Here is a 24,028-nt window from a genome sequence, read left to right on the forward strand (position 1 = left end):
ACATCACCCCCCACCCACCCCATCGCGTCGCGGGCCCGGGGCGGCGGGCGGGCCCTGCCCCCCCCACCCCGTGTTCCCCGGCTGCTGTCAGAGCTGCCCGGCCCCGCCGGAGGAGTTTATTGTTAATAAACCGGCAACTGCCGGTGCGGAGGGCGCGGGGCTGCGGGAGGGCGGGGAGGGGGGCCGGGGCCTGCGCTCGCCCCACCGCGCCTGCGCACCGCCTGGCGCCGCTTCCGGCCCGCGCGGCGCTTCCGGGTCAGCGGCGCCAGGGGAAGCGGCGGCCCCGGGGCCCCGGCGGCGGCGGCGAGGCCAGGCCAGGCCATGGGCGGTGAGGGGGAGCCGGGGGGCGGCGGGGCCGGGCCGGAACGGGCCGCAGCGCTCGATCGGAGGGGAAGTCGGGGGGCGGCGGGGCCGCGGCTGCCGCAGAGTGGGGCAACAGCCGCCGCGGGCCGACCTGGCGGGCACCGGCCGGGGACGGGCCGGCCCAGCCCAGCTTCCCTCAGCTTCGGGCGGGGACCGGGCTGCGGAGAGCCGCTCCCGCAGCGCATCCGGGCCGGCGGGGCCAGCCGTGCCGCCCAGCGCCGTCACGGGTTGGGTTTGGTTTTTTGAAGGGGTCTGCTCGGGGGGACTTTTTTCCGAGCGTTTTATAACAGGTGTGGCACTAAAAGGCATTTAGTTATCGGTAAATGTTTAATACGGGTAGAAATTTCTAGTGTGGAAACCGTATCTGTTTAATTTGCAGGTACGGTTAGGCTATGAAGGCTTTAAGGGAACTAGAAATGCAATAAAACTGAGTGGATGAGGCACAAAATTAAATCTTGGCATCTGGAAGCTTTAAACAGGGCGTCACTACATTAACCATATTGGAGGTAGTGGCTGTTCAAGTACCTGGCTATTTCGGCGCTATACAGCAGTAAAATGTTTGCAAAATTGAAGAAGAAGATAGCAGAAGAGGCAGCGATTGCTCCCAGGCCAGGAGGAGTTGCCAGGATCCCCAGGTCTGGCAGCAAGGAGTCGGTCACCTCCGTGGGAGCAGACTCCGGAGACGACTTCGTGAGTTACACCTTGCTTTGAAATTTGATTTCTCGTACCGCGTGCCTTCTGTGGCTTTAGAGACAGCCATTTTCAGTCTAGTGTATGAGTTGAATAGGTGTGGGGCTGTCTTTGGACATCTTAATGCAGAAATGAATCATTAGCTTGAGTAAACTTAAATACTGAAAAGAAAATGTTTGTATGTTTACTATAGTAGCCACCAGGAGGCTTATATTCCCATATAAACATGAATTATAAAGCTGACTCTGTGATCTCAGCACAGAACATGATTAAACAGACATAAATATTGAATAAAGCTGTAGTAACGCGTAAGAGGCCTATTTGTAAGATTAGTTACTGAAGCAGTAGGCAAGCCAGCTGGGTACTGGTTAGCGATGGTCTCGCTGTGCTCCCGTGTTTACCTGTTGGCTTCCCCATGCTCTTCCTGCTTGAGCTTGTTGTTTGTGCAACGTGTGTTCGGTTCTGCTGCGCTCAGGACTATTGCAGTTCTTCCCATGTCTGGTTTAAGCTTTCTTTCATTATAAAGCATTGTTTAAGGAAGCTGGATAATTCTAGGAGCATGTGGGTTAAATGGAACCCTGCGATGCTGTGGCACCTCTGCCCTTTGATGGGTATCCTGTTTTTGAAAACTGGGGTTAAGACACAGTGTGGCAGCACTGCTGGAGCCAACGGTGCCCGCTGGGTTGCAGCAGGTTTTGCTGTCTGCAAAATGGAGAAGTTATTTACACAGTTGAGTTTTAACTCGTTTTTCTTCTGAAGCTCAGCTGAAATTCCAGTTTTGTTAAGCAGAATGTTGGAGCTCCTAATGTTTGAATACATTTTATAATGGAAATATACTAGTCTTGTGTGTTTCTGAATTTTTTTTGCAGTTAACAAGTTCTCACACGGAAATTTCATTTACTGTCTTTGGAGTTTACAGATGAGAAAACAACTAATGACGGTAGCTGAAGTCTTGAGCGATTTTCAGAAGATCTCTAAGAATTAGTTGGTTTAGCAATATTCATCTATCTGCTCTTAATACTGATTTTTATGGAGCAAAAAGACCCCATAGAGAATCCTGAGTCAGTTACCCAGGATTTTGCCGTGGGTTTTGCACGGAGAGCCCGTTGCGTGGCAGGAACCGCATTAGTGCTTAAGCGAGCTTGTCCCACATGAAGAGCGTTAACCGTTTCTTTTCTACTTTTACAGTTTTTCAAAACACTTTCTTGCTTTGACCCATCCTGAAGGCTGTACTGTAGAGCCTGATTTCCCCCCCGCCTTAGTCTTTTTGTTCTGCTATTTCCTCAGTGCCCAGTTTGAACGAGCAGTTTTCAGCTGCAGCTTCTTTTAACAGCGCCGTGTCTCATGGAAGAGGCCAGCGCTGCAGAGCTGACTATTTAAGCTGTTACCGTTTTACTTCTTCAGCATTTTTTACACATTCTGCTGTGCTGGGACAAGTTTCCCCTTTATGTGAGAAACCGAAGCGTTATTCCTAGGTGGGGTAGTGTTTATTATTACAGAGTTAGTAGATGGCAGCATCGCTTTTTCTAAATTTTTTTAAGTTACATGAGTGTTGTTTTTCTGCCAAGGCTTCTGACGGAAGCAGCTCTAGAGAGGATCTTTCATCCCAGTTGTTCAGAAGAAATGAACAAATAAGAAAACTGGAGGTCAAGCTGTCTGGTATGTGTCTCGATACATAAAAAACCCTGTTACTTTAGGAAGTATTTTCCTTTGAACTTAAGTGTTTAATTTATTAAAAATGCATGGATTTAGGGATTTTTTTGTACCATTTGTAACAACCCCGTTATTGTCTTCTGGGTAGCGTGCAGTATAAATGATATTTTGTAAAGATGACTAACTCTTTATGTGATAATTCTGACCAGCTGGGACAGCTTTCTGTCCCTGTGCTGGAAATAGTGTCTTTCCCCACTTTTATTTTACTTTTTCCATGTATGTAACGGTTTGTTTCTCTTAAGGTCTTAGCTTTCTGATGTAACACAGTAACCATCCTCAAAGTGAACTTTGAAATTAAGAAAAATCAAAAGATTCAAACAGTCTTGAGGCTTTTTTTGTTTCTAAGATAATACCTTGTTCAGTAAAGCTGTAGTAAGGGCCCTTTTTGACACTGCTTTCCATCCCTGGTGTATGGAGTGGAGCAGAGACCAGGCTAAACTGTGTTGTGCTGCTGCTTCCCAAAGCTCACAGAAGGCCTTGGAAAATAAGGAAAGGTTGTAGCCAGCTCAGGATTATTTTAATTTATTCTGGAGACTTATCAGGCTCCTATTCAGTTCAAGAAAATGTAGGATTCAAAAACGATTTCATGTTGCAATTTGAAAGGGCAAAGCGCTCACCTGTTTACAAAAGATGAAATTAAAGTGCTGATTGGGCCTTTAGTGGGAGAGAGGGAGGCTCGTGTAATCAGTCCAATCAGTAAGTATATCCTCCTTTCCATTGTACATAAGCTTCTCCTAGGTGTGTGTGTTTTGTTCTGGTTTTTTATATCTGCCCGCCTTATGGTACAGCAGTGCTGACAGCCGGATCGTCAGCTGAGAGATAGCACCATGGAATAAGGGTACAAGCACCTGTGAATTGCCCCATCCTCGCTTCCTCCAGTGAGAGAGACCTTTCCCAAACTCAGTTAAATAGGTCACTGCTCTTGAATGAAGTAAACATGGAATAGTCCTTCATTCCCTTTTTTGTGTAACTAGCACACCCAGGGCAGGTCCTCCTGTTTGTACCAACCATTTACCATATGGACAGTTAAGAACTATTTGCTTGTGCTCATTGTTATGGTCACCCAAGTTTTCCTCAGCAGGAATGATTTTCTGATTGAGAAAATCATTGTCGTTTTCCACTCATCCTTTTTTTCTTTTTTTTTTTCTTTTTTTTAAATTTCCTTCCCCAATGTCTGTTCATTCCTGGTCTGTGCTTCTCCCTCCTCCCACAAGATTATGCTGATCAGATCCGAAACTTGCAGAAGATAAAAGAGAAGCTTGAAAATGCATTAGAAAAGCATCAGGATTGTACGTACTTTTCTTTTTCCTTTTGTTTTTTTAAGTTGAAAGTTGTTATGGTTGGAAGGAAACAGGTTTGATGTGCAGATGTTTTAATCATTTCCTTTCAAGCTGTGTGCCTCCAGGTTGCAAAGAGTCAGAACACAAGATCTTGCCTTATTTACAGTGTAAAAAGCAGCAGTAGCGTGTTGGCTGTTGAACAAAGTTGCTATTATACTCCTTTTGCCAAATTTGGGGCTAATGTGCAGGAGAGACTTTGTTGAAGCCGACAGCTTTGTTAGAAACTCGTGTAGGGAGAGGGCTGCTGGCTCCTGGTGTTTGTGGCGTTTGTCCGCAGGCAGTGCGAGGGACACGGGGTTAGTGCTAGAGAGTCACGACAGGGCTAATTACTTGCAGGAGAAGCTCTTTAAATTTATAAATAACTTATAGAAAATTGAAAAGCAATTTTAAAAAATGAATTTTTAATATAACTGGTGATTGTTTGTTGATAGCCTCCATGAGGAAGTTCCAGGAGCAGAATGAAGCCCACCAGGCCAGTCGGGCTAAGATGGCTGAAGGAATGGCTTTGGCTTTAGAAAAAAAGGACCAGGTAAGGGAGCTTGAAAACTCAACTTTGGAGCATCTGTGGAGACCTGAGTGTGTGACCTTGATGTTTTAAGCAGGTGTCACCATTAATTAAAATAGTTGTTGTGCATTGTATTTGCTTAGTGTGCCAACGCTGAGGAAAGATGAGAGTGTTCAGTTCAAGTGCCAGAAATGGTATAGGACTTGTCATGGTTCTGACTGTTTTTAAAAAGAACTCACAACAATTTATAATGTCAGGTTAAGCTTGAACTTGTGTTGGGTAAGATTCAATTGCAGTAGACCTGTTGTCACTTTCATTTTATTTTACTTGCATAAAGCTTATACAGGTAGCATAAACGGTCTCTCAGCTTTTATGTTAAAACACTAGCTGTTAGTTTTCTGTTGCTGATTACCTCTTTAATGATTACCACAACTTAGTATCTCTGTTAACAGTACAATGATTTTTTTTTTTAAACTGTAATTGCTGCCCTTGAAAGTCTACAAATGGATTTTAATTTTTTTTTCTTCTTTCTTGTTCAGGAGTGGATGGAAAAACTGGGTCAAATTGAAAAGGTAATTAAGCTTTGGGGTGGGTTTTCTTGTGTGTGTGTATTTGTAAGCATCAGCCTGTCCGCTTCCTACCACTCAACTCTGCTCAGCACTTTTTATTATTTGATCTTTGTTCAGTGGGAGAGGCCAGACATTTGCTTTCGTTACCAGCCCCAAGGCTTCAGGAGGTATATTGGGAATTATTTTTCAGAGGGGAAGCAAAGAATGATGGGTTGCAGTGAGGAAGGTGTGCTTCTGTAAGGTGGAACAATAGTTCCCTTTTTTACAGAGCAGGCAGCTGGGATGCAGAAGGAGGGAGTGACTTTGTCTGAGGTCTTGCAGTAGGTCGTCTGTTTTATGAAATAAATGAATGAAACTATTTGGTAGGGATGTTTTTAATACAGGATTTCAGTCTTGTACTCTTTCCATCCATTTAACTTAGTCTATTTTGAACTATCTCTGATTAGGAAGACATTAAACATGCTACTATTTGCTGTCTGTTTTCAAGAGTTCAATTGGGTGATCATTGGCTGCATTGTAATGAACACGGATTTTTTTGGTGATTGTAGAAGTTTGATAACTTGCTCCACATCATCTACTGTGCGGTGAAGCTGGGAGAGTTTCTAGTTCTATGTGTAGCACCATCAGAGCACCTGATGGCTGCGAGACAAGAGTCCTTTGCCAGAGAGTTTAAACGTAATCTATTGACTTGACGTGAGCACACCGATATTCTTGGATTCCTTTTGTTTTTGTTGGTTTATCAGGAAAAAAAGATGCTTGAGACACAGTTACAAGAAATGAGGGAGCAGAGTTTGAATCTTTTTCAAAAAAGAGATGAAATTGATGAACTGGAGGGCTTTCAACAGCAGGAAATTGCCAAAGTTAAACACATGGTAAGATTATCTGAAACTTTTTTTTTTTTCCCCTAGAATTTCTGTTAGAATACTGAGTTAGTGGTAGCTCTGCATTAATTTTTTTAGCCTTTATGCTTGTATACAGCCTTGCTCAGTGTCAAAATCCTAACAGTAGGTACATGCATACAATATTGCATAGTTTATTTCAACAGTGACTTTCCAGGAAGCTATTTATTAGTTCATTTAATTCAGCTTATAACTTAATAAAAAGAGACAAGCTTCAATGAGAAGACTTTATCAGTCTTGCCAGGTCGTATGTATTGTTAAAGATAACCTTCTAAATATTCAGCTTTTGAAAAAGGAAGAATCTCTGAGCAAAACAGAGCAGGAGCTAGAGGCGTGCACTCAAGAGCTAACCAACGCTAAGGAGGTGCTTCAGGACGTGAGAAACGAGTCATCGGGCCTCAGGAGAGACCTTCAGGAGCTGCAGCAGCGGTTCTCGGAGCTGGAGGTGCAGAGGTACGATGTGGTGGCTCAGGAGGAGCAGTCTGTTCCTGTCCCCTAAGCTTTTGCTTTGCGCCCAGTTCTGTCTTTTTGGAAGAGTTTCTACGCGTAGTGAGCTGACTGAATGATTGCTTCTGGTGTGCCAATGTGGATGTAAATGCCAAATTTATATTTCTTTTCAAGCCAATTAAAGTAGTACTTGTTTGGGATTTTGTAAGTTTATGATTTCTGTTTTTCATCATTTTAATGCTTAACTGTCTCTTTTTTTTTTTTTTTTTTTTTGAAAATGTGTAATCAAGCAGTGGCTGGTTTTAGGGCAAGAAACCTGTTGATGTTGCCTAGTCCATTTTCATGAGAAGCAGAATTATCTGCTAAAGATTATTTTTCTGCAACAGTATGTCATTTATTTTTTATTCTCTTTTATGAAGAGATGAACTAATGACAGCAGAGACAAATGCAGAAAATAAGATCACTGCTCTGGAGTTAAGAGAACAGGAGCTACAAACTGTCATTCAGCAGCTCTCTGTAGACTTGCAAAATGTAAGTGTGAGTTATGTGAGATTTGATTCAAAGAGGTCTTTGTCTGCAGAAGTTAGGTTAGATATCCGTTATTGGTTTTGGAAATCTAAGTTTCAAACCAAGTAATTTCTCAAAATTTTTAGGCTCAAGTTGCTGGTTCTGGTTGTGAGAAGAGACTGGAAATGTTACGGGTGGAGCATGAATCTCTGAAGGTGGAATACGGACAACACAAGCAAAAGGTGAAGTATTTTCAGACGTATCTGCCCTTGGCTGGTGTAGGGTGCACACTTGCGCTGTGGGGCTGAAAGTGCTGTAGGATCACATTGTCTTTCAAATAGGACTTTTCTCTTTCTAATGGTACTTTTTAAAGTCAAACTACAATGGATTAGATTAAATCTTTGCTACAAAAAAGATTCTATGATTTCTTGTTCTCACAGACGACTTTTGAATTTGCTGAGAGAAATAAACTTACTGAGCAGCTCCAGGAAAAAGTGTCTTCCTTGGAAAAAAAGCTGGAAAGAAATCTTTCAGGGGATGAATATGTGCAAGAATTACTCAAGGAGGTAATTATACATTTGTAGACTGCTTAAAGTGCAAACTTAGTGAGATTTTTTTAGTCATACATTACTTATGGAAAGAACACATGACGATGCCATGCAGGCACGTTTGTCCCCTCGCTATATATTGGCACCCTCTCTGTGCTGGGCAGAATCGTGGGGTGACTACCCTGAGCCAGGGAGGAACTGGTTTGGCACATGCGTGTACAAACAGAATGTTGTATATTGAAAGCTTGAGCCACAGAAATGTTAAGAACCAGTGGAAAACAAAGCACTTGGCTTTGGTTGATGCCCTTTCTCTCATTGCTTCTTCATCCCTTTCTTGGGCACTGGTGCCCCCTGTTAGGATCAGCCTGGAGCGGCGCTTCCCCGGCTGGGTCCTGCGGAGGCAGGGGATGGTGTGCTCTTCCCCGGTCACACCTGCCTACCGGGTACATCAGCTCCGTGTGCTGTGATAAAAGAACTTGGCTTAGTAATTTATTTTGAGCTACTTTGAAGTCCATGTAGGGGTAGTAAAACATTCTGGAAAGTAAATACCAAAACCAGAAAAAGCATTACCTTTTTTTTTTTTTTGTATTTGCTGTGATGCAGAGGTGAAGCTTTCAAACAGAAATTTTTTTTAATCTCTTGGACTTGGCCTGGGCTGGAAAACTATGACCTGGCTGCTGATTAGAGCTTACATCTGGATCATGACAGGCTGCCAGTGAATTTCCCATTCTTAATTAATGATGTCATCCCCAGGGCAGTATGATCTGTGGAGGCCCTATGCAGTACCATCAAACCTGCTGGTTCCCAGGAGCAAAGCTGTATTGCACATCAAAATAACTGCTCCATTTTAGTTTGACCTTATTAACGAAGTAAGAAAAATCTTAATTAAAAAAAACTTATCTGTTTGTCCATCCTTTCTCCTGCTTTTCATCTCAATGTTCAGAAAGCTGCTCTTGAGCAGAAACTGGATGAAACCAGGCAGCAGCTACTAACGGACAGAACGCATCACACTGAGATTGTGAACCGCTCGGAAACACAGGTAATTATTTTTATTTTTTTCCCCTACACATTCCTGCTGTTCCCAGCATCTCTGTGCCATGTACCTCCTCTCCTCACTGCACTTGTGCTCTCAGCCAAAGGTGAGGCTGTATGTCACATCTAATCTGGAAAGTCTAATTGATTGATGCCTCCGTCATTGCTCCACCTTCAGTGGGCCTCGGGGGTATGAAGTTTGAGATTTCATGCATGTCTGTCCTAAGAAGCAAATAGGGGAAGTGCTGGGGGGTGGTGATATGGTGGCACGCTGCTTTAGAAAACTCTTCAAGTCAGCAGTTTGTTCTGAACTATGTGGTTTCATGGTTTTAATGTTTACCTTCCCCTACTGGGTCATCCCCCCTTCTGTACCTTTTTTTCTAATAATGTCAATGCCAATGGATAAGGAATTTAATTTATGGTTATATTTTAGAAAAAAGAACTGGAACAAAAACTACAGATTGCAACAGAAGCATTGAAAAAGAGTGAAGAAGCAGCAGCTGAGCAGGAGCTGAAGATGCAGAAGCTGGTGAGTGTGCTGCAGGGTGTTTCACTGACCAGTGGCAGGTCAGTCCTCGGCATCACCAGAGACGCTCGTTTCTCTGGGTTTGTTTCATTACTCAGGTGTTTTCTTGCTGTCTGTCTCCTGATCTAGGGTCTGTATATGAGTAAATGATGCTACTGCGAAAGAGTAGCTTTGTTTCAGTTTGAGTATACGTCTCATGGAATGGTGTCCCATTCTTGTCAGAGCTTCAAAATACCATTTTATTAATGTAGTGGTTTTTATTTCTCTTAAGCAAACTGAGCTGGAGGATGAAAGACATAAACTACAGCAAGAGATTTTAAGAGAGAAGCATCAGTACGATCAGAAAATTACTGGACTGGAGTCTCAAATTGCTGCTCTTGAAACAGCTCGGGAATTTGATAAAACAGCCACTCAGCACAGGATCGTGAGTATGGAAACTGTTCAGTGGGCCGTGGGAGCCTTCTTCACAAAGCGATTTTAACACACCTTGTAGTCCTTGCATGTTGTCTGAATGCGCTTATTCAGCGCTTCTGATGTTATAATAGAGATCTCATACTTTGAGAAACTAAATATGAACAAAGCATTTGATGTGTTTTAATTGTTTAAACAAAGCATTAGAATAACTGTGCTTAGTATTTAAGCAATCTTTTATTTTACAGAGCCAGTTGGAAAAGGAAAATGAAAATCTTAATGGAAGCAGAGAAGAGTATGAGAGTTCTTTAAAAAAACAAGAGTCTGAATTGAACAGGCTAAAGGTAAGGGCTTAACTGGTTACTGACATGGGTTAAACCCAGAGCTGGGTTTGAGGGACGGTTAACGGCAAAGTGTTTCACATTCTCGGTACGTGAAGTTGCATTACATTCAGGTTGCAGGTACTTAGAGCTGTAAACCAGCTTTGATACTCAGTAGAAATGCATTTGAGGACCGTTGCAAATGGCTGATCCTTTTCTGAAACAGAATGCTTGGGTCTGCCTAAATCAGGCAGAAATAACACGTTCCTGTATTGTCAGGCATGAAGAGCTTTTAAATCCTGTGAGCCGTAATGAATACAGAACAGTTCAGCTTCAAATTCCATTCGTGGCATTCAAAACAAAAGTTAAGTACTGAAGTTGGTCGGGTATTTATAGTCAAAAGACTGAGTATAAGCTGTAATTTTAGATTGTTGAAAGTTTTTTCTGTAGCTACTCTTGGATGCACAATTGGAATGATCAGTTGTAGGAAGGAGCTACTTTGTAATAGAGACTTCAAGCTAAAGGGTGTTTTAAACACTGGATGCGTTTGGCCTCTTCCATCAGTTCTGTTGCTCTTACGTGTGTGGGTAGCAGCAGTGCAGCAAAACAAGTCAGTAGCTGTCACTTGGACGTGTAAATCATGGTGTGTTAGAACACCCATAAGTTCTAGTTGCTAATGGATTTGGGCTTAAAGATGAGAGACTGACTTGATTTTAGTTTCTTGAATTAATTTAACTTCTGAATTACTCCTGGTTTGCAGAGTGAGTTGAGCAGCAGAGAGACTGTCAGCATTGAAATTGCCAAAGCGTTGGAAGAAACACGGAAACAAAGAGAGGAATTACAGGAGCAGGTTGGTTAATACTGACAGTCTAAAATAGATCTGGGTGCTCCCCACCTTGCCCAGCCAAGGCTAGATTTGGACTTAATTATCATTACAGTCAGGAACATTAATCAGACTCATATCCACAGCACGCGAGACAGCAGCGGCCGCCTCAGCAAACCTGAAACTTAAGGGTGTCTGTGTAAATGCCTGCACAAGAATGTCAGCAACTTACCCGAGTTATCCCAGTGCAATAATGTAAAGTGCTGCTGAGTGCAGAGTTAAGGACATCAGTAAGTTTGTAGACTCAAGAGTTACAGCAAGTTGTGGTGGTTGAATATGAGCAACTGAGGGGAAGTAGCAAGTGAATACGTTTGCCCCAAGTGAAGGTGATGGGTATTTATCTGTAAGCTGCATGTGGTCCCAGTGGGGCAGCCGTCCCGAGGCACTGACTAGTGGGCAGCTTGTTTTAAAGAAACCCATTTGTTCTGTCACTGTTCCTTTCAGCCCTTCTGTCACATCTTTGTTCCTCTGAAGCACAGCAATTCTAAAATCATAAATTCCCTCATAGGGAGGAGCTTGTATCCAGTAACCCAGTATAAATTCTGGGTGGTCTTGTTTTGTTCTTCTTTTATAAGTGATAAAGTGAGTTTGTGTTTGCTGAAGCTGGGAGCTGCCAGCTGAGCAAGTCTGACTGAATTTAGTCCGATCTTTTGGTCTCTTGATTACTCTGGGACTGCAGTAGATCTGTGCTTGCTTAGTCCAGCTGTTTATGTAAAGGGGGTAGAAGGTGATCTCCGGTTCTGCTCAGCGGCTGTTTTACAGCCGCCACCTGCTGGTTACAGGGAAAAAATTGTGCCACTGAGTTTGGCAGAAGCGATGGGTGTTCTACTCTTACGGCACATCTACTTCAATGCTTCAGAGGTCAGTACTGTAGAGGTGATGCCTTCTGTGAGTCTCTGGACAGATGACAGACATCCACGTTGTGCAGCATTGGTGTTACAGATAATATAAACCACTTTTTCACGGTGTTGTATTGCCTAGCACAGAGCTCAGGCAGCCCCTGCCGGTTGTAGATACCAGTCACTGATACGAGAATTCTTCTCCAGTCCTTCCCACAAAAAAAAAAAAAGAGATTCTGAACCTCTGAGGTATGTTGAAATCTTTCAGTGCCCTCTTCTAGTTTTATATCTTTAATGACTTTTCTTTGTTTGCTTGCCTGCTTTGAAGGTTTCCCATCTGACATCCTTAATAAAGGAAAAAGATCAGCTGATTGATGAAAAATGCGATATGCTTCAGAAACAGAAGGAAGAACTAAACCAACTCAGACAAGGTTAGACCAAATGAATCGACTGTATCCCAGGCAGTGTAATCTAAGTACTCGCTCTAGTTCTGGGCTTGCGTGATAGATTGTAATCATTCTAGATTTCTCTTCCATATTTAATCTATTAGAATTTTCAAAATCTTGTATCCTTCAGTAATAATTGGACAGTCTTTATACTGCATCCTCAAAGCCCACTTTTTTAATCAAAGTCTAATGTTTATACATCTTTCTCAGACCACGAAGCTGTCTTGTTGCAAATGCATCAGCTGCAATCTGACATGGATACGAGTAATCGCCGAGCGGTGGAGAGAGAAGAAATAGCAAGAAAGGAGATCGATGAACTGAAATTGCAGATCCAGGAGTATCTGTTGGCCAGAGAACAGGAGAAAAATGTGAGTACAGTTGCAGATCTGATCTGTTCAGGCTTCTCAGGAGAATAAGGAGGTGCAAGATACCCCCGTTCTGTTGTGCCTGGTGATACGTGCTCCAACAGCTTCCTAGTGACCTGAAACACCAGCAGTGTTGACCACCACTATTTGTTGTTCTCTGTCTTCCTCAAGAAAGCTGTTTCCTGTCTGAGCTGTGACTGGTTTATGAAAGACACCCTGTTATTTCGTTTGACTCATAAAATGTCTCCGGAGAAGCATTATGAAACCGATGACACAGAGGTGGAGCCAACTAGATTGTTACTAATGCTTTCAGGTTTAAAAAAGTCACCACCCCACAAAAACAACCAAAAAGAAGTCCAGACTTCTCCCTGGAGGAGTGTTCGTTGGCTGCAAATGCCGTGATATTGCTGAAATCCACTCTTTTCATTTTTATAGGTTTCAGAACTAGAGGAATCAACAAGTGTCTTGAATGACAAGCGTTGCCATTCTCCAGAAAACAGTGTGGTGGAACAGAACGGAGAGGTGGCAGCTGCAGATGTCATTAAACTTCAGAGGGATAACAGAGAGCTGGAACAGCAGATTGCTGAGAAAAACAAGGTGAACTGAAACAGCAGAAAGAGCTGTTAGTCTTTTTCCCTTTTAATTAGGAAGTGTAATAATTGGTGCTGCCCATGCTTACCAAAGTGGCAGATCTAATTTGAATCCAGTATTCTGTGCGTAATTTTCTTTTTTCCTCTGGATTGTACAAGGATCTAACAACAGTGGATAAAAACTGCAGCCAGGATTGTAGAACACTTACCTGTTTTGGAGAAAAGATCCACCAAATATTACTGTTACAGCTTGCCCGCAGAGCCCTTTTGTGTGAATTCAGTTCACTTCCATATGCTGTCACAAGAAAGCCCTAGTGTCCTGTCACATGCCTGTTAACCTGTGCAGCTGGAAAGGCAAGACACGCAGGTTGCTTCTTCGGAACTGTCAACGTTGTTTAATGACTGTTTTGTTCGTTGCCCTTGTTTGTCATGGATTTTTCCAGAGATCTATGGGTCAAATTGTGTCCTGGCAATGAATGCTGTATTAACGCTGCCCTTTACTCTGCTTACAGATGATAAAGCAGCTGCAGCAAAGAATGGCAGAGCTCAAGAAAACCCTCCAGAAGGAGCTGGTAAGGGTTATGCTTTTTCAGTCTCTTGATTGCTGCTTAGCTGCCAGTCAGCTACATTCTGCCATGGGAGTGATATCTGCCCCAGGGAAAGCTTCCCTTTGATTCTTCTAGAAGTAGTTTTCCTCTCCAAGAAAAAATTCTTCTATTAAAAAAAAAACCCAAAACAGAAGTTTGTTCTGAGCTTAAAAATTGTTTTAGAGAAAGCCTGCATTTGAAAGGCACAGAGCAGGTTAGTGATAAAAGAAAATGATCGGGTGATAGTTTGTGCCGTGGAGGTGGTTCCCTGCTGGTTTGGGTAACGTACACAGAACGCTCACGGCAACTGGCATCTGCCCCAGAGTCTGGGGAGAGGCGGAGACACTTCTCTGCTGGGATCCATGAGAACAAGATGCTGGTCTTGTTGATGCCCAGGCTGTACCTGCCCTGTAGATACAAGCCGCCTGTGTTCCATATCTCAGACCCTCTCCCAGTGTCGAGCTGACAGTCTACAATGTACTTTTCTCTCTCACACTTTTTTTTTTTTTTTTTTTTTTTTTTTTTTTTTTTTAGAAAATAAGGCCTGACAGTGAGGTACCTGAAGTACGTGAAAAAGCAAATTCTGAAGTGCCTAATGCTTCTGTGACTGTCACAAACAACTCTGATTTAAATGACTCAAGGGAGATAAACTTTGAATATCTTAAACATGTTGTACTAAAATTCATGTCCTGCCGGGAATCCGAGGTAAAGATATACACTCACCTTCTCTTTCGAAGTCTGTCTGTCTCTAGAAACTGCCCCTTTTACCTGCTAAGGACACTTCTGTGCCAATTCCGTACTTTTGCACTTAAAAACTTGTTGACTGAGCACAATGAAGCAAAATAGCTAACAGTGGTATGTTTGGAAGTACAGGTTATTATGAACTAAATGAAAGGGAAATGTGAACTTTTAAGAGGTAATTATGTCTAGAAGTTACAGATCTGAAGCTACGAGACATTCCCTCTGCAGTACTCTGAAAAGCATATGAAGTACGTAGTTAGTCGAGGGGTTGTATATTTAAGAAAGAAAAGAAAAAAAAAAAAACAAGAAAAAGACATAAACCACTTGCTGTTGATCTCTTAAGAGGCCATTCCTTGTGCATTTGGAGCTCCTTCACGTTCTCCACATTGGGTCAAAAAAGTTAAAAGGTTAAAAAAGTCATGCCAACAATATACTTTGCTTAGTTGCAATGAGCGGATAAGATTGAGAAATAATTGTGTGACTCCCTGGCATCCCGAGTGCTTGGTTCCTTCACTAATTCTGCATTGTGTGCCCGGTGTAGACTATTAGTACTATAGAATTAATATACTGAAGTGCATATTTAAATGGTGTGATTCTTCCCTGCCTACGTGCTGGTCTGATCAACTTTTCAAAGCTTAAAACACCCTAGGATGGCACAGGAGCTGAGCTGCCTCTCTGGTCTGACTAAGTAGGCTCCCCGTTTGTCTTTTCCCCAAAATATTCAAACCAATGTTAAGGAACAGAAAGCCAGGAAAGACAAACAGAAGGAATAAGATACAGGCCATCCTAGTCTGTTAGGGCTGGGGATAACAGAAGGCTCCTGGTCTGCTCCTCGCGGTTGTGACTAAAAACTCTGTGACCAAACCTACAGAAACACCTCTGCAGCATAGTCCAGAACGTAGAGCCTGAGAGCATCATAAGCAACACCATGCTGTGGTTTCTTTCAGGCATTCCATCTAATCAAAGCTGTATCCGTGTTACTGAATTTCTCACAAGAGGAAGAAAACATGCTTAAAGAAACTTTGGAGTACAAGGTAAGGGTTGTGTTCCTTTGTAATTTCTAGCGGGACTCCCAGCAGGTGAAATGAGAAGTCTGAGATGCTGGGAGATCATGAGAAGTATCTTTTTCCAAATGTTAACTACAATAACAAACATAATTTATTATTAAAATGTTAGCTAATGACATACATGTCGGAAATTGTCCATTTCAGTGAGGGAAACGGCAACTTTCCAGTGCTTCAGGGAAGCAGTAACAGCAGAGTTTTGTGCAGCGGACTAGGTCCGTGGAGAGAAGCTGGAAGCTCCTGCTGCAGAATAGTCCAGTGTTCAAAAGCAGGAAGGGAATTCTTGGTGTGTCGTGTGAAACTATTTTCACTTCAGTCTGAAGTCTGCAGCGTTCTGTTTTATAAATGGTTCTTTCCATCAAATGATGGGGAGATGCCTACCTACCATATTCTTTCTTTTGCAAATCTTCAGTCTCTTAAAAGCATGAAGGTAACGTAGCATGTGTTGTGCTTTCTGTCCTAGATGTCATGGTTTGGGTCAAAGCCATCTCCTAAAGGCAGTATCCGGCCGTCTATCTCAAGCCCAAGGACACTGTGGCCTTAAGGGAACCTGAAAACGGGCAGTCAGCATCCAGCCACTTTTTTCTGTGAAAAGAACGCTGAACACACTCATTCAGGTGTGTCTTAATCACTGTCATTGCAGTATTTTGTACAAGAACTTTTGATGCTGTTTACAAAACTAATACTGTGCAAGGAGAAATTTTCACTACAAACTGAAACACCTCTTTGGGTTGGATTTGGGGCCAGTGTCTCTGTGGTCTCAATGGAAGTCGGCTCCTTGTGCTCATCGCTCTCGTTTCCTTGGCACCAAAGGGTACCGTTAACCTCACTCACAGCGGTGCTGGCAGTTCGGCTTCCAACGCGCGGCCGTGGTGGTGACTCCAGGTTCTGCTCTGGAGGCTGGAGCCCAGCAAGCAGTTCTGGCACAGCGAAGTTCCCTCCTCTCGCCGTGGAAAGCAAGCAATGGAAAAAAAAAAAAAACAAAAACAAACGTTGGCAGTTCTGTACTGAGTTTCTGACAGTTGGAAAAGCCTTTCAAAGAGCAGGAGCTTTAACCAAAAAAGAAATCTGCCTTGCCTTGTTATGCTGACAGAACTAACACTTTGCATTTTTTCATATCACTGTGTAATTTAAGGTGCGTATATCCTGGCCTGCAGTCCCGAAGGCTGCACGTTGATGATGATTATTTAATTTGAGGGCACAACTTTAGAGTTGTCTGATTTTACTTTTCTTAAAGAAAAATAATATTTAAAATGGTCTTAATTATAGTACCTAATACTCAGTCGCCTTTAAAACTAATCTATGAGCCTGTACCATACGTTGTTAGCGTTGGGGAGAAGGGGTAGTGAACCATTTTAAATTTTTAAAGCTGAATTCCAGGTATTGTAAATGCAGACGGAGAATACCTTTTATTTAAAAAAATATAATAATAATCTAGTGACAAAGGATAAAGAATATTGGTACTAAACACTTTGATTTTATTTTTTTTTTCTTCCAAGTCTGCTGGCAACGAATCTTCATAACCAGTATCTGCCTCTTGGGCTGTGGTTTTCTGTCCTTCAAATACTGATGCTTAAAAACTGTTACGAACATGTAGTGGGCTGTGACTGTGTCCTGGCTACATGGTAGAAGAGACGCTGCTCGTAAGGTTTTTGGTTTTGAGGGCAAAATTCAACTCTTAATGAAATAAATGCTGATTTCCAGCAGCTCCCTTTCCTTCCCTCTTAAGAAAAGGGGACCAAGGTGGCACTTGCCTCGCAGAGCAGAAGCACAATGGTGCCCGTAGTCATTAACACCCCTGCAAAATCGAGGTGGAAATGGGAAGGAGCACCAAGTCTGAATTCTTAGCAATGGGACATATTTTCCAAAATCTGCGTATGTCTGGAATTCGAGAGCAGGCTGCAATTCTGGTAACTCTCTTAGTGAGGTCTGTGTTACTAACAATACTTAAATTAAATATATTCAAAAAAATTCAACCTGTCCCCTGGTAGAGATGCAGTCACTGCTGAGGTTTTTAACTTTGCTTTGCTGACAGGGGTGTGAGAGACCTTGGTGGCAGCCGAGGTGTAGTGTTAGAGGTGCAGCATGGGAGCTGCTCCCGCTTCCCAGCGCCCTCCTGCCGGGGTGAAGATGGAAGAGCCCTTCCCCAGGAGGTCAGTCCTCAGAGCGGTCAGTGAGCTGCAGATCCAGAGCCAGCCGCCTCCCCAGCTCCCGTTAATCACACACAGGTACTCCCCGTCGCTGTTACCGCGGCACGAGTGACACTCCTCAGTTTAGAGCTTGGTTATAGTTATTTAAAGTCAAGAAAACCAACAGGATTTTTTTAGTACACTAAAGCTTGTCCAAACCCCATGTTTAGGAAGCTGATCCAGGGCACTTAACGGTAGCATAGGGAAGTTTATGGGAAGAATAAACTTTGCTCTAATGCAAAAATAGACAATCAAAAAGTGGGTTTGTATCAATTGCTCTGGTACTGAAACAAAGCAGGGGCAAGATTTTCTTCTCTAAGGTCTTTTTTTTGGGCATGTCCCCCTGCCCTGGTCTGTTTCCGTGGGACCCGAGCCCGGGGACAGGATTCCTGCTGCTCACGCTGCCACCTGCCCAGTGACTAATCGGTTTATGTTGATCCTGGCTTGAGCGGTTACTGCTGAGCAGGACAGAAAGCAGCACGGGTAACCTAGAATAGAGCGACAACTTAAAATCTTAAACTGAAGTTGTGTTAGTGAATATATAATCTGAGATCCCAAAGCTCATACAGGATCAACTTACCATAAACTAGTTCTGAAGTGTTGAATTTTCTTTAGATATCAGAGCAAGAATGGTGTGTTATACATATATTAAAAAGCTAATGCACTTTCCCTTGTATAAAAACAGTGGTTATACATAATCCTTTCTATGGCCATTGGATTTCTTTCCTTCTATGCTGTAAATATGGATTGTATTATGAAACACTATGATATTTGTGGTGCAATACATTTTGGATCAAAACCCCAATCTTGATTTCTTCCTTTTTATAGTTCTGGTTATAGCAATCTAAAACAGAGATATTTTTAAAGCGTGAACCAACGCCCACTTCTGCCCAGGGTAAGAAGGGGGGTGTCAGCCACGTCGTTAAGGCTCCCGTTTCCCCCAGGGAGTGAGGCTGGGAACGAGGAGGTGCTGCCTCCCCAACCCCTCGCTCCCCAGGGGGAGCTGCTGCGGCTGCGCTTCTGGCAGCAGATAGAGACAAAGACTGGCTGGAGCCGGGCTCCCTGAGCAGCAGCTTCGCTCGGAGGGTGCTCGTTTGTGCCAGAGGCAGGCTCCTTCCTGGCGCATGACCCTGCCAGCCAAGGGCCCACGCTGCCGGCACAGCCCCAGGAGGCTGGAGCTACGCATAAATAAGTTAGTAAGTTCTGAAGTACTTTCTTGACTTTCTAGGACGGACAAGAATATAGAAATCAAACCGTGGGTGATTCTGCGTTATATTCTCTGCATCTCAGAAGCCTTGATTGGAACAGCTGTGCCTGGGCTCACTCCCTAGAGCCAGCACAGCTGGATTTGAGGACAAAGTCTGGAAATCGTTGGAGTTTAGAGCATTCCTGCAGAGGTGGCCACTGAGCTTACAACTGGTGTATTTCTGGCCTGCTTTTGAGGAACTGCCAGGCTTATGATTTAGCAAAAAATACATTACTTAACTCTCGTGATCCAAGAACTTTATTGATGCAGCAGGCACTTCACAATGAAACCAACCCCACAGTCCCATTAGTCCTTCGGCCATTCATACAAAACCCTCTTTCTAATAAACGCTTCTCCTGCCCGAAGCCATCAGGATCTTGCATCTGCCCGGGACACAGCACCCTCTTCAATCAGCAGCACACACGGGCTCTCTCATCACCACGCGTCAGTAAAGCAGCATCTGAAAATACCTGTTCTCTTACAGTAATAGGTGGCAGGAGTTGCCTTCTCTCTGCCTGTCAAAGAGGGAGCAGGAGAATGTCTTGGCTCCCAATGTGATAGTCGGAATATGCAGGAATACCTTTATTCTTCCCCCACCTTTAATGTTAAAAGCATTCCAAGAGGAGTTTCCATAGTATGTCAGTAGATTGTGATCTCTAATGGAGATGGACCAGTGTCGTTTCAGCTAATTCTCTCTTCTGAGTCCAAACCTGATCGTTGTCTTGGTTCAAGTAAATAGTCTTTTAAACAGTCTTTCTCGCTGTCAGAACTCTGACTATGGAGCCGAGTCCCCCGACTGCCAACGCCTGTGGGGGTGGGAGAGAGAGAGGTGTCACACAGGGTCACTGCGTTCCACGCAAAAGGCAGCTTCAACAAACAAGCAACTAAGTGTTGAATAACGGAGGAGCATGTGGCTCTTCCCCAAAAACTTACTTTTCACATATTGGCAGCTTGGGCTGTTCCACCTCATTCTAACCCTTTTTAGCTCTCAAATCTTTAAATCGGGTAATCAGTGAAAATTATGTTTGTTTTCTCTAGCACGTGCAGACACTGAAGATGTTTCAAGTTTTTTCACTTTGGTGCTAGGCTCTATCACACAGAGTCAGGTCTCCATGATGAGAAGATGGCGTTGCCTTAAGCTATCACAGTACATACAGAGTATGTTCTGTAAATGTACACCATGACATGAGAACCAAGGGACTGAAGGGCAGACAAAACCCAATACAGTCATCGAGTAACTCAGTCACCGCTACAGCTGAAGGGAAAGTTACATTCTCCACAGCCCAACCATCTTTTGGATCCAGATGAGGACACCACTGTCGCGTGTCGCTGACGGTGCAGAATGTCTTGCCCTGATACCCCTGAATGGGAAAGGAGGAAGGGCAGCGTGTAAACGTTCCCGAGTTACCAGACCTGACACACCCGGGGCTGACAGCCCTTTTCCAGAGGCCAGACCGGTACCACCACTGAGCCACCACAGGTCTCACCGGTACTGCCACAAGCAGATCACAAGCGGGGTTTAAACCCTGCCCGGCCCACGGCAGCCCGGCCTCGCGCCTGTCAGAACACAGAGGAGATGCTTTACATGTGCCTGCACGCCCTGAGCGCCGTCACCCTTCCAGTCAGGGTGCTGTTGTGCAACGTTACGCACTGGGAGCACCCACCCATGGTTACCTGAGAACAGTCTCCAGCGGAAACAACAACAGAAAAAAAAAAAAAGGAAGAAAAAAAATCAAGCAGAAACATGTTCTTTGCTGTCCTGAGGAATCCCTTCCTCCTCCCTTGTCCAGGTTCTGCAAAGCCGGTGACAGCGGTAACGGCAGGAGCCACCCTGCACCGGTTCTGTCTGCGTGTCACAGGAAAAACCTGTACTTTGTGAGAATGACCCCGGCAGCCGGCTGTGCTGCCTCGGCGCCGGCGGTGCCGGGAGCTGCGGCATTCCTGGGGATCGGTTTTCCCAGGAGGAGCAGTGACAGCCAGTGCCACAGCTAAAACCCTGCAGCCGGGGAGGATTTCACTCGGATTCCTGCCCGCAGCGGTGACACCAGCAGCTGCTCCGCGTGTCCCATCCCGCAGAGAGGGAACCTTCAGCCACCGGCTGACGAACATCCCCCGCCCTCTCTGTATCACGACGGGATGTCGGAAACGTGAGAGGCCACTCTGGATGCCAGCGGAATCTTGGTGGAGATCTCAAAAGCCTCTCCTGCGCAAAGCAAAGAGGTTGCTCAACGCTGTCGCTAAGCTGTGACACGTACGCTGCTAACAGCGCCCGGCTGCTGAAAACGGCCGGCCTGGGTCATCTCCAAGGGCTCCTTCCAGCCCCTCTCGTTCTGCGATTCCGAGGCCTGAGCCAGCCTGAGCCTCCCCCCCGGCCCAACGCTCGGCCACGAAGGAGCGCAGCAGCTGCGCGGTTCAACCCCCCGCCGCTCCGCTCCCAGCCCCTCCTCCGCAGCGGGGCCACTGCACTCATCAGACGCAGAAGGTTCAGCGCCTCCTCCAGCAGACGCTGCCCAGCCCCACGTCCCACCTCTCCCCCCGCTGAGGGCAAGGTCTGACACACAGGCAGAGGCTTAACGAGTCCAAGGTCAAAGAGACCGGAGATAGAAGGGAATACCGGGACGAGCCCCCGCCATCGTCTGCTGCTCCCTGGGGGCTCCGTGGAGCGTGGCTGAGCCACGAGAACACCAAACACCCACCTTTTCATGCCACTGAAGTAATATTGCACTGCTGTTCTCTGTCGGCTTTTCAAATCCTTTATAAATGTATTTCATTAACAAGTCGACGCCGTTTCTGTCCAAGGAGTTCACCGCCTGTTCTATTTCACTGCTTTTAAAAGAGGTGAGGACTTTAAGCATGGTTCCCTGGGCCTGCTCCTGCCAAGAGAAGGGACGGAACAAGGTGAGAACGGTCCCGGGACTCCTGTCGGGCTCCGGGGGCCGCGCTGGAGGCTGCCCGGTTTCCGTCACCAGCGGGCGAGCGCTGGTCGCTGCGGGATTCCGGAGCGGGAGGGGGGGCGGGGGGAACACCCGGGGGGCGCCCGTGCAGCGCATCCCGCCCCGCGCCTCGGCGGCCCCGGGGGTCCCGGCCCAGCCGCCCCCCCCCCCCGCCCCGTTACCTTCATGGCCGGGCTCTTGGCGTTCCCCGGGGAGCTCCGGATGGCGGTGTGGAACGCCCGCAGCGCCTCCCCTGTGCGGCGCGGGAGTCAAGGACTCAAACGGCCCCGGCACCGCCGAGCGCCGGCGGAGGAGCCGGTTGTGACCGTACCGACGCCGCCGCCCCCCCGCTGCGGGTCTGGCTACCGGCCGCCGGTCCCGCCCCCCCCGGCCCAAAGGATATCGCCTCAGCAGCGCCTCCACCTCGGGGCCCGCGTCCGGCTCGGCCGCCGCCGCCTCCTCGGGCTCCTCCACGAACCGGTTCTCGTCGTACTGGTCGATGTCGAGGCGGCGGAAGCGGGAGGAGAGCGTGCTCCGCGCCATGCCGGCACCGGCACCGGCACCCAACCGGAACCGGAACCGGAACCCCCGCCCGCCGGAACCGGAACCCGCCCCGCCCGCCCCGGGGCCCCCACCCCACCCCCGCCCCCCCGGCGGGGGGCTCACGGCCGGTACGACTTTATTAAAAACACAACGTATCTGAAAAAAATCAGAACAATCATTTTAATGTACAAATCCAGTCGCTGTAGCAGGTCGGTGTGTTCTGAAACTGCATTTTTAACAAAACAGGGAGAAAAAAAAAAAAAAAAAGGAGGGGGACGGGGGGGAAGAGCCCTTCCGAGCACTTTATTTTCATCCACTTAACACACGGGGGGGGGAAGGTCCGGGGGTCGCGGTGCTCACGACACGGGGCAGGCACGGTCCGTCGCGCGCCAGGAACCCGCTTTGCTGCTGAAATCTCTCCCGTCCTCCCGGAGCCGGAGCCCGGGAGGAGCGAGCCCCGGCTGCCTCCGGGGGCACCACCGGGGACCGGGGACGGCTCGGTCTGAGCCCGGAAACAGGCGAGAACTACATGCAGTAGTATCAATTCCAGGGACGTGTTACAAATACTGTGAAATTAATCTAGGGGAAGGGAGGGAGGGGGAGGGGAAACTTGCTACAGACACCATAATACACAATAAATTTAGATAATTTAAAAATAAAAAAGGCAAGAGGCAGCATTTCAGCAGCAAAGTGCTCAATAAAAAGTATATTGTAAAGGGACAGTCCAGGGCGGGAGGGGGACAGCAGGCGGGGAGGGGGCTCAGAGGAAATACGGGGTGGTTGTTCTAGGAGGAATTACACGTTCTGAATCTGGAACTGCGCGGAAGAGCTTTGGTTCTCTCGTATTTACATCTTTAAAGACCATGATTGACGCGATATTTCCACAGCGGTAGCAGTAATTTGGAGCCGACCATACCGTCACCAATTTCTCATCGAACATGAATTTATAGCCTTCGTGAACCAGCTGGTGCGCTCTGCAGATGAGTTTTAAGTTGTTGATGTGAACAAACTGTGAAGGAAAGAAGGACAATGAGGTTTCTCCGAGCAGCTCTGCCCACCCCAGAGCCCGGCGCTGGCAGAAACGCACCATCAGGGGACACAGAGAAGCTTTTTCACCCGGTACACTGCAAAAAATCCATTTGTTTTTTGAGACCAGAGCAGTGAGAGACACCTGTGCGACAGAGGTGAGGCCTCTGCGCTGCCCGCAAGGCCCACCCCGCCTGACGCACCGCGGAAACGCCAGACACGGCAGGAGATCCTAACCCAGCTCCTCCAGAAGCCTGGGAAGGTCAGCGACCATTAGCCCTGAGAAATCTGCTCACTCTTTTCCAAAGTCACAAAAATTAAGTCAAGAATTGTTAAGAAAAATGGTGCGGTACTTTTTTTTTTTTTCTCCTAAATCCTTAGAAAAGTTTTCTACACAAACCCCAGTGACACTAGTTATTCTCACTGCATTATACTTTTTTAAAGCAAGATCAGTGTTACTGCATCTGGCCACTGTATTTTTGCTCTTAAGCATAATTTATGGCTCGTTTTTTCAAGTTGGCTTGAGCGAACCTTCTCACCACCACGACTGACTCACGGCGGCCTCACAAGGGAAGTTCCTCATCTGGCAGCGCCCTCCACCCGCTCGTCACGGGGGTAAACACCAAACTGAGCTGAACGCTTCGGTTTCTCTCGTACCTGCCACTGGTTGACCTTGCAGAGAACAGCAGCATTACCTCATTCGTCA

The 24,028-nt window shown here is 45.9% G+C and overlaps 2 protein-coding genes across 2 annotated transcripts; one reads left to right on the top strand and one right to left on the bottom strand.

Annotated features, from left to right (window-relative positions):
* The first annotated feature begins 253 nt into the window (after positions 1-253).
* Positions 254-18,378, top strand: GOLGA1 (golgin A1). Its single transcript, XM_074161366.1, has 23 exons — positions 254-328; positions 743-1,053; positions 2,622-2,712; positions 3,981-4,055; positions 4,538-4,635; positions 5,151-5,183; positions 5,924-6,052; positions 6,363-6,532; positions 6,946-7,057; positions 7,180-7,275; positions 7,474-7,599; positions 8,525-8,620; positions 9,047-9,142; positions 9,411-9,563; positions 9,799-9,894; positions 10,631-10,720; positions 11,921-12,023; positions 12,249-12,406; positions 12,839-13,000; positions 13,506-13,565; positions 14,115-14,285; positions 15,269-15,355; positions 15,849-18,378. Exons 2-23 carry the CDS (start codon positions 919-921, stop codon positions 15,927-15,929), a joined length of 2,418 nt encoding a protein of 805 aa, XP_074017467.1. The 5' UTR covers positions 254-328; positions 743-918; the 3' UTR covers positions 15,930-18,378.
* A 683-nt stretch (positions 18,379-19,061) lies between these two features.
* On the bottom strand, positions 19,062-22,305 carry ARPC5L (actin related protein 2/3 complex subunit 5 like). The gene is made up of 4 exons (XM_074161095.1): positions 22,157-22,305; positions 21,936-22,008; positions 21,517-21,693; positions 19,062-19,626 (listed from the first exon to the last, which is right to left on the bottom strand). The coding sequence occupies exons 1-4, from the start codon at positions 22,294-22,296 to the stop codon at positions 19,564-19,566; spliced, it is 453 nt and encodes a 150-aa protein (XP_074017196.1). The 5' UTR covers positions 22,297-22,305; the 3' UTR covers positions 19,062-19,563.
* Positions 22,306-24,028: the final 1,723 nt, after the last annotated feature.

The sequence above is a fragment of the Numenius arquata genome, chromosome 19 (assembly GCF_964106895.1).
Source record: "Numenius arquata chromosome 19, bNumArq3.hap1.1, whole genome shotgun sequence".
NCBI classification, from domain to species: domain Eukaryota; kingdom Metazoa; phylum Chordata; class Aves; order Charadriiformes; family Scolopacidae; genus Numenius; species Numenius arquata.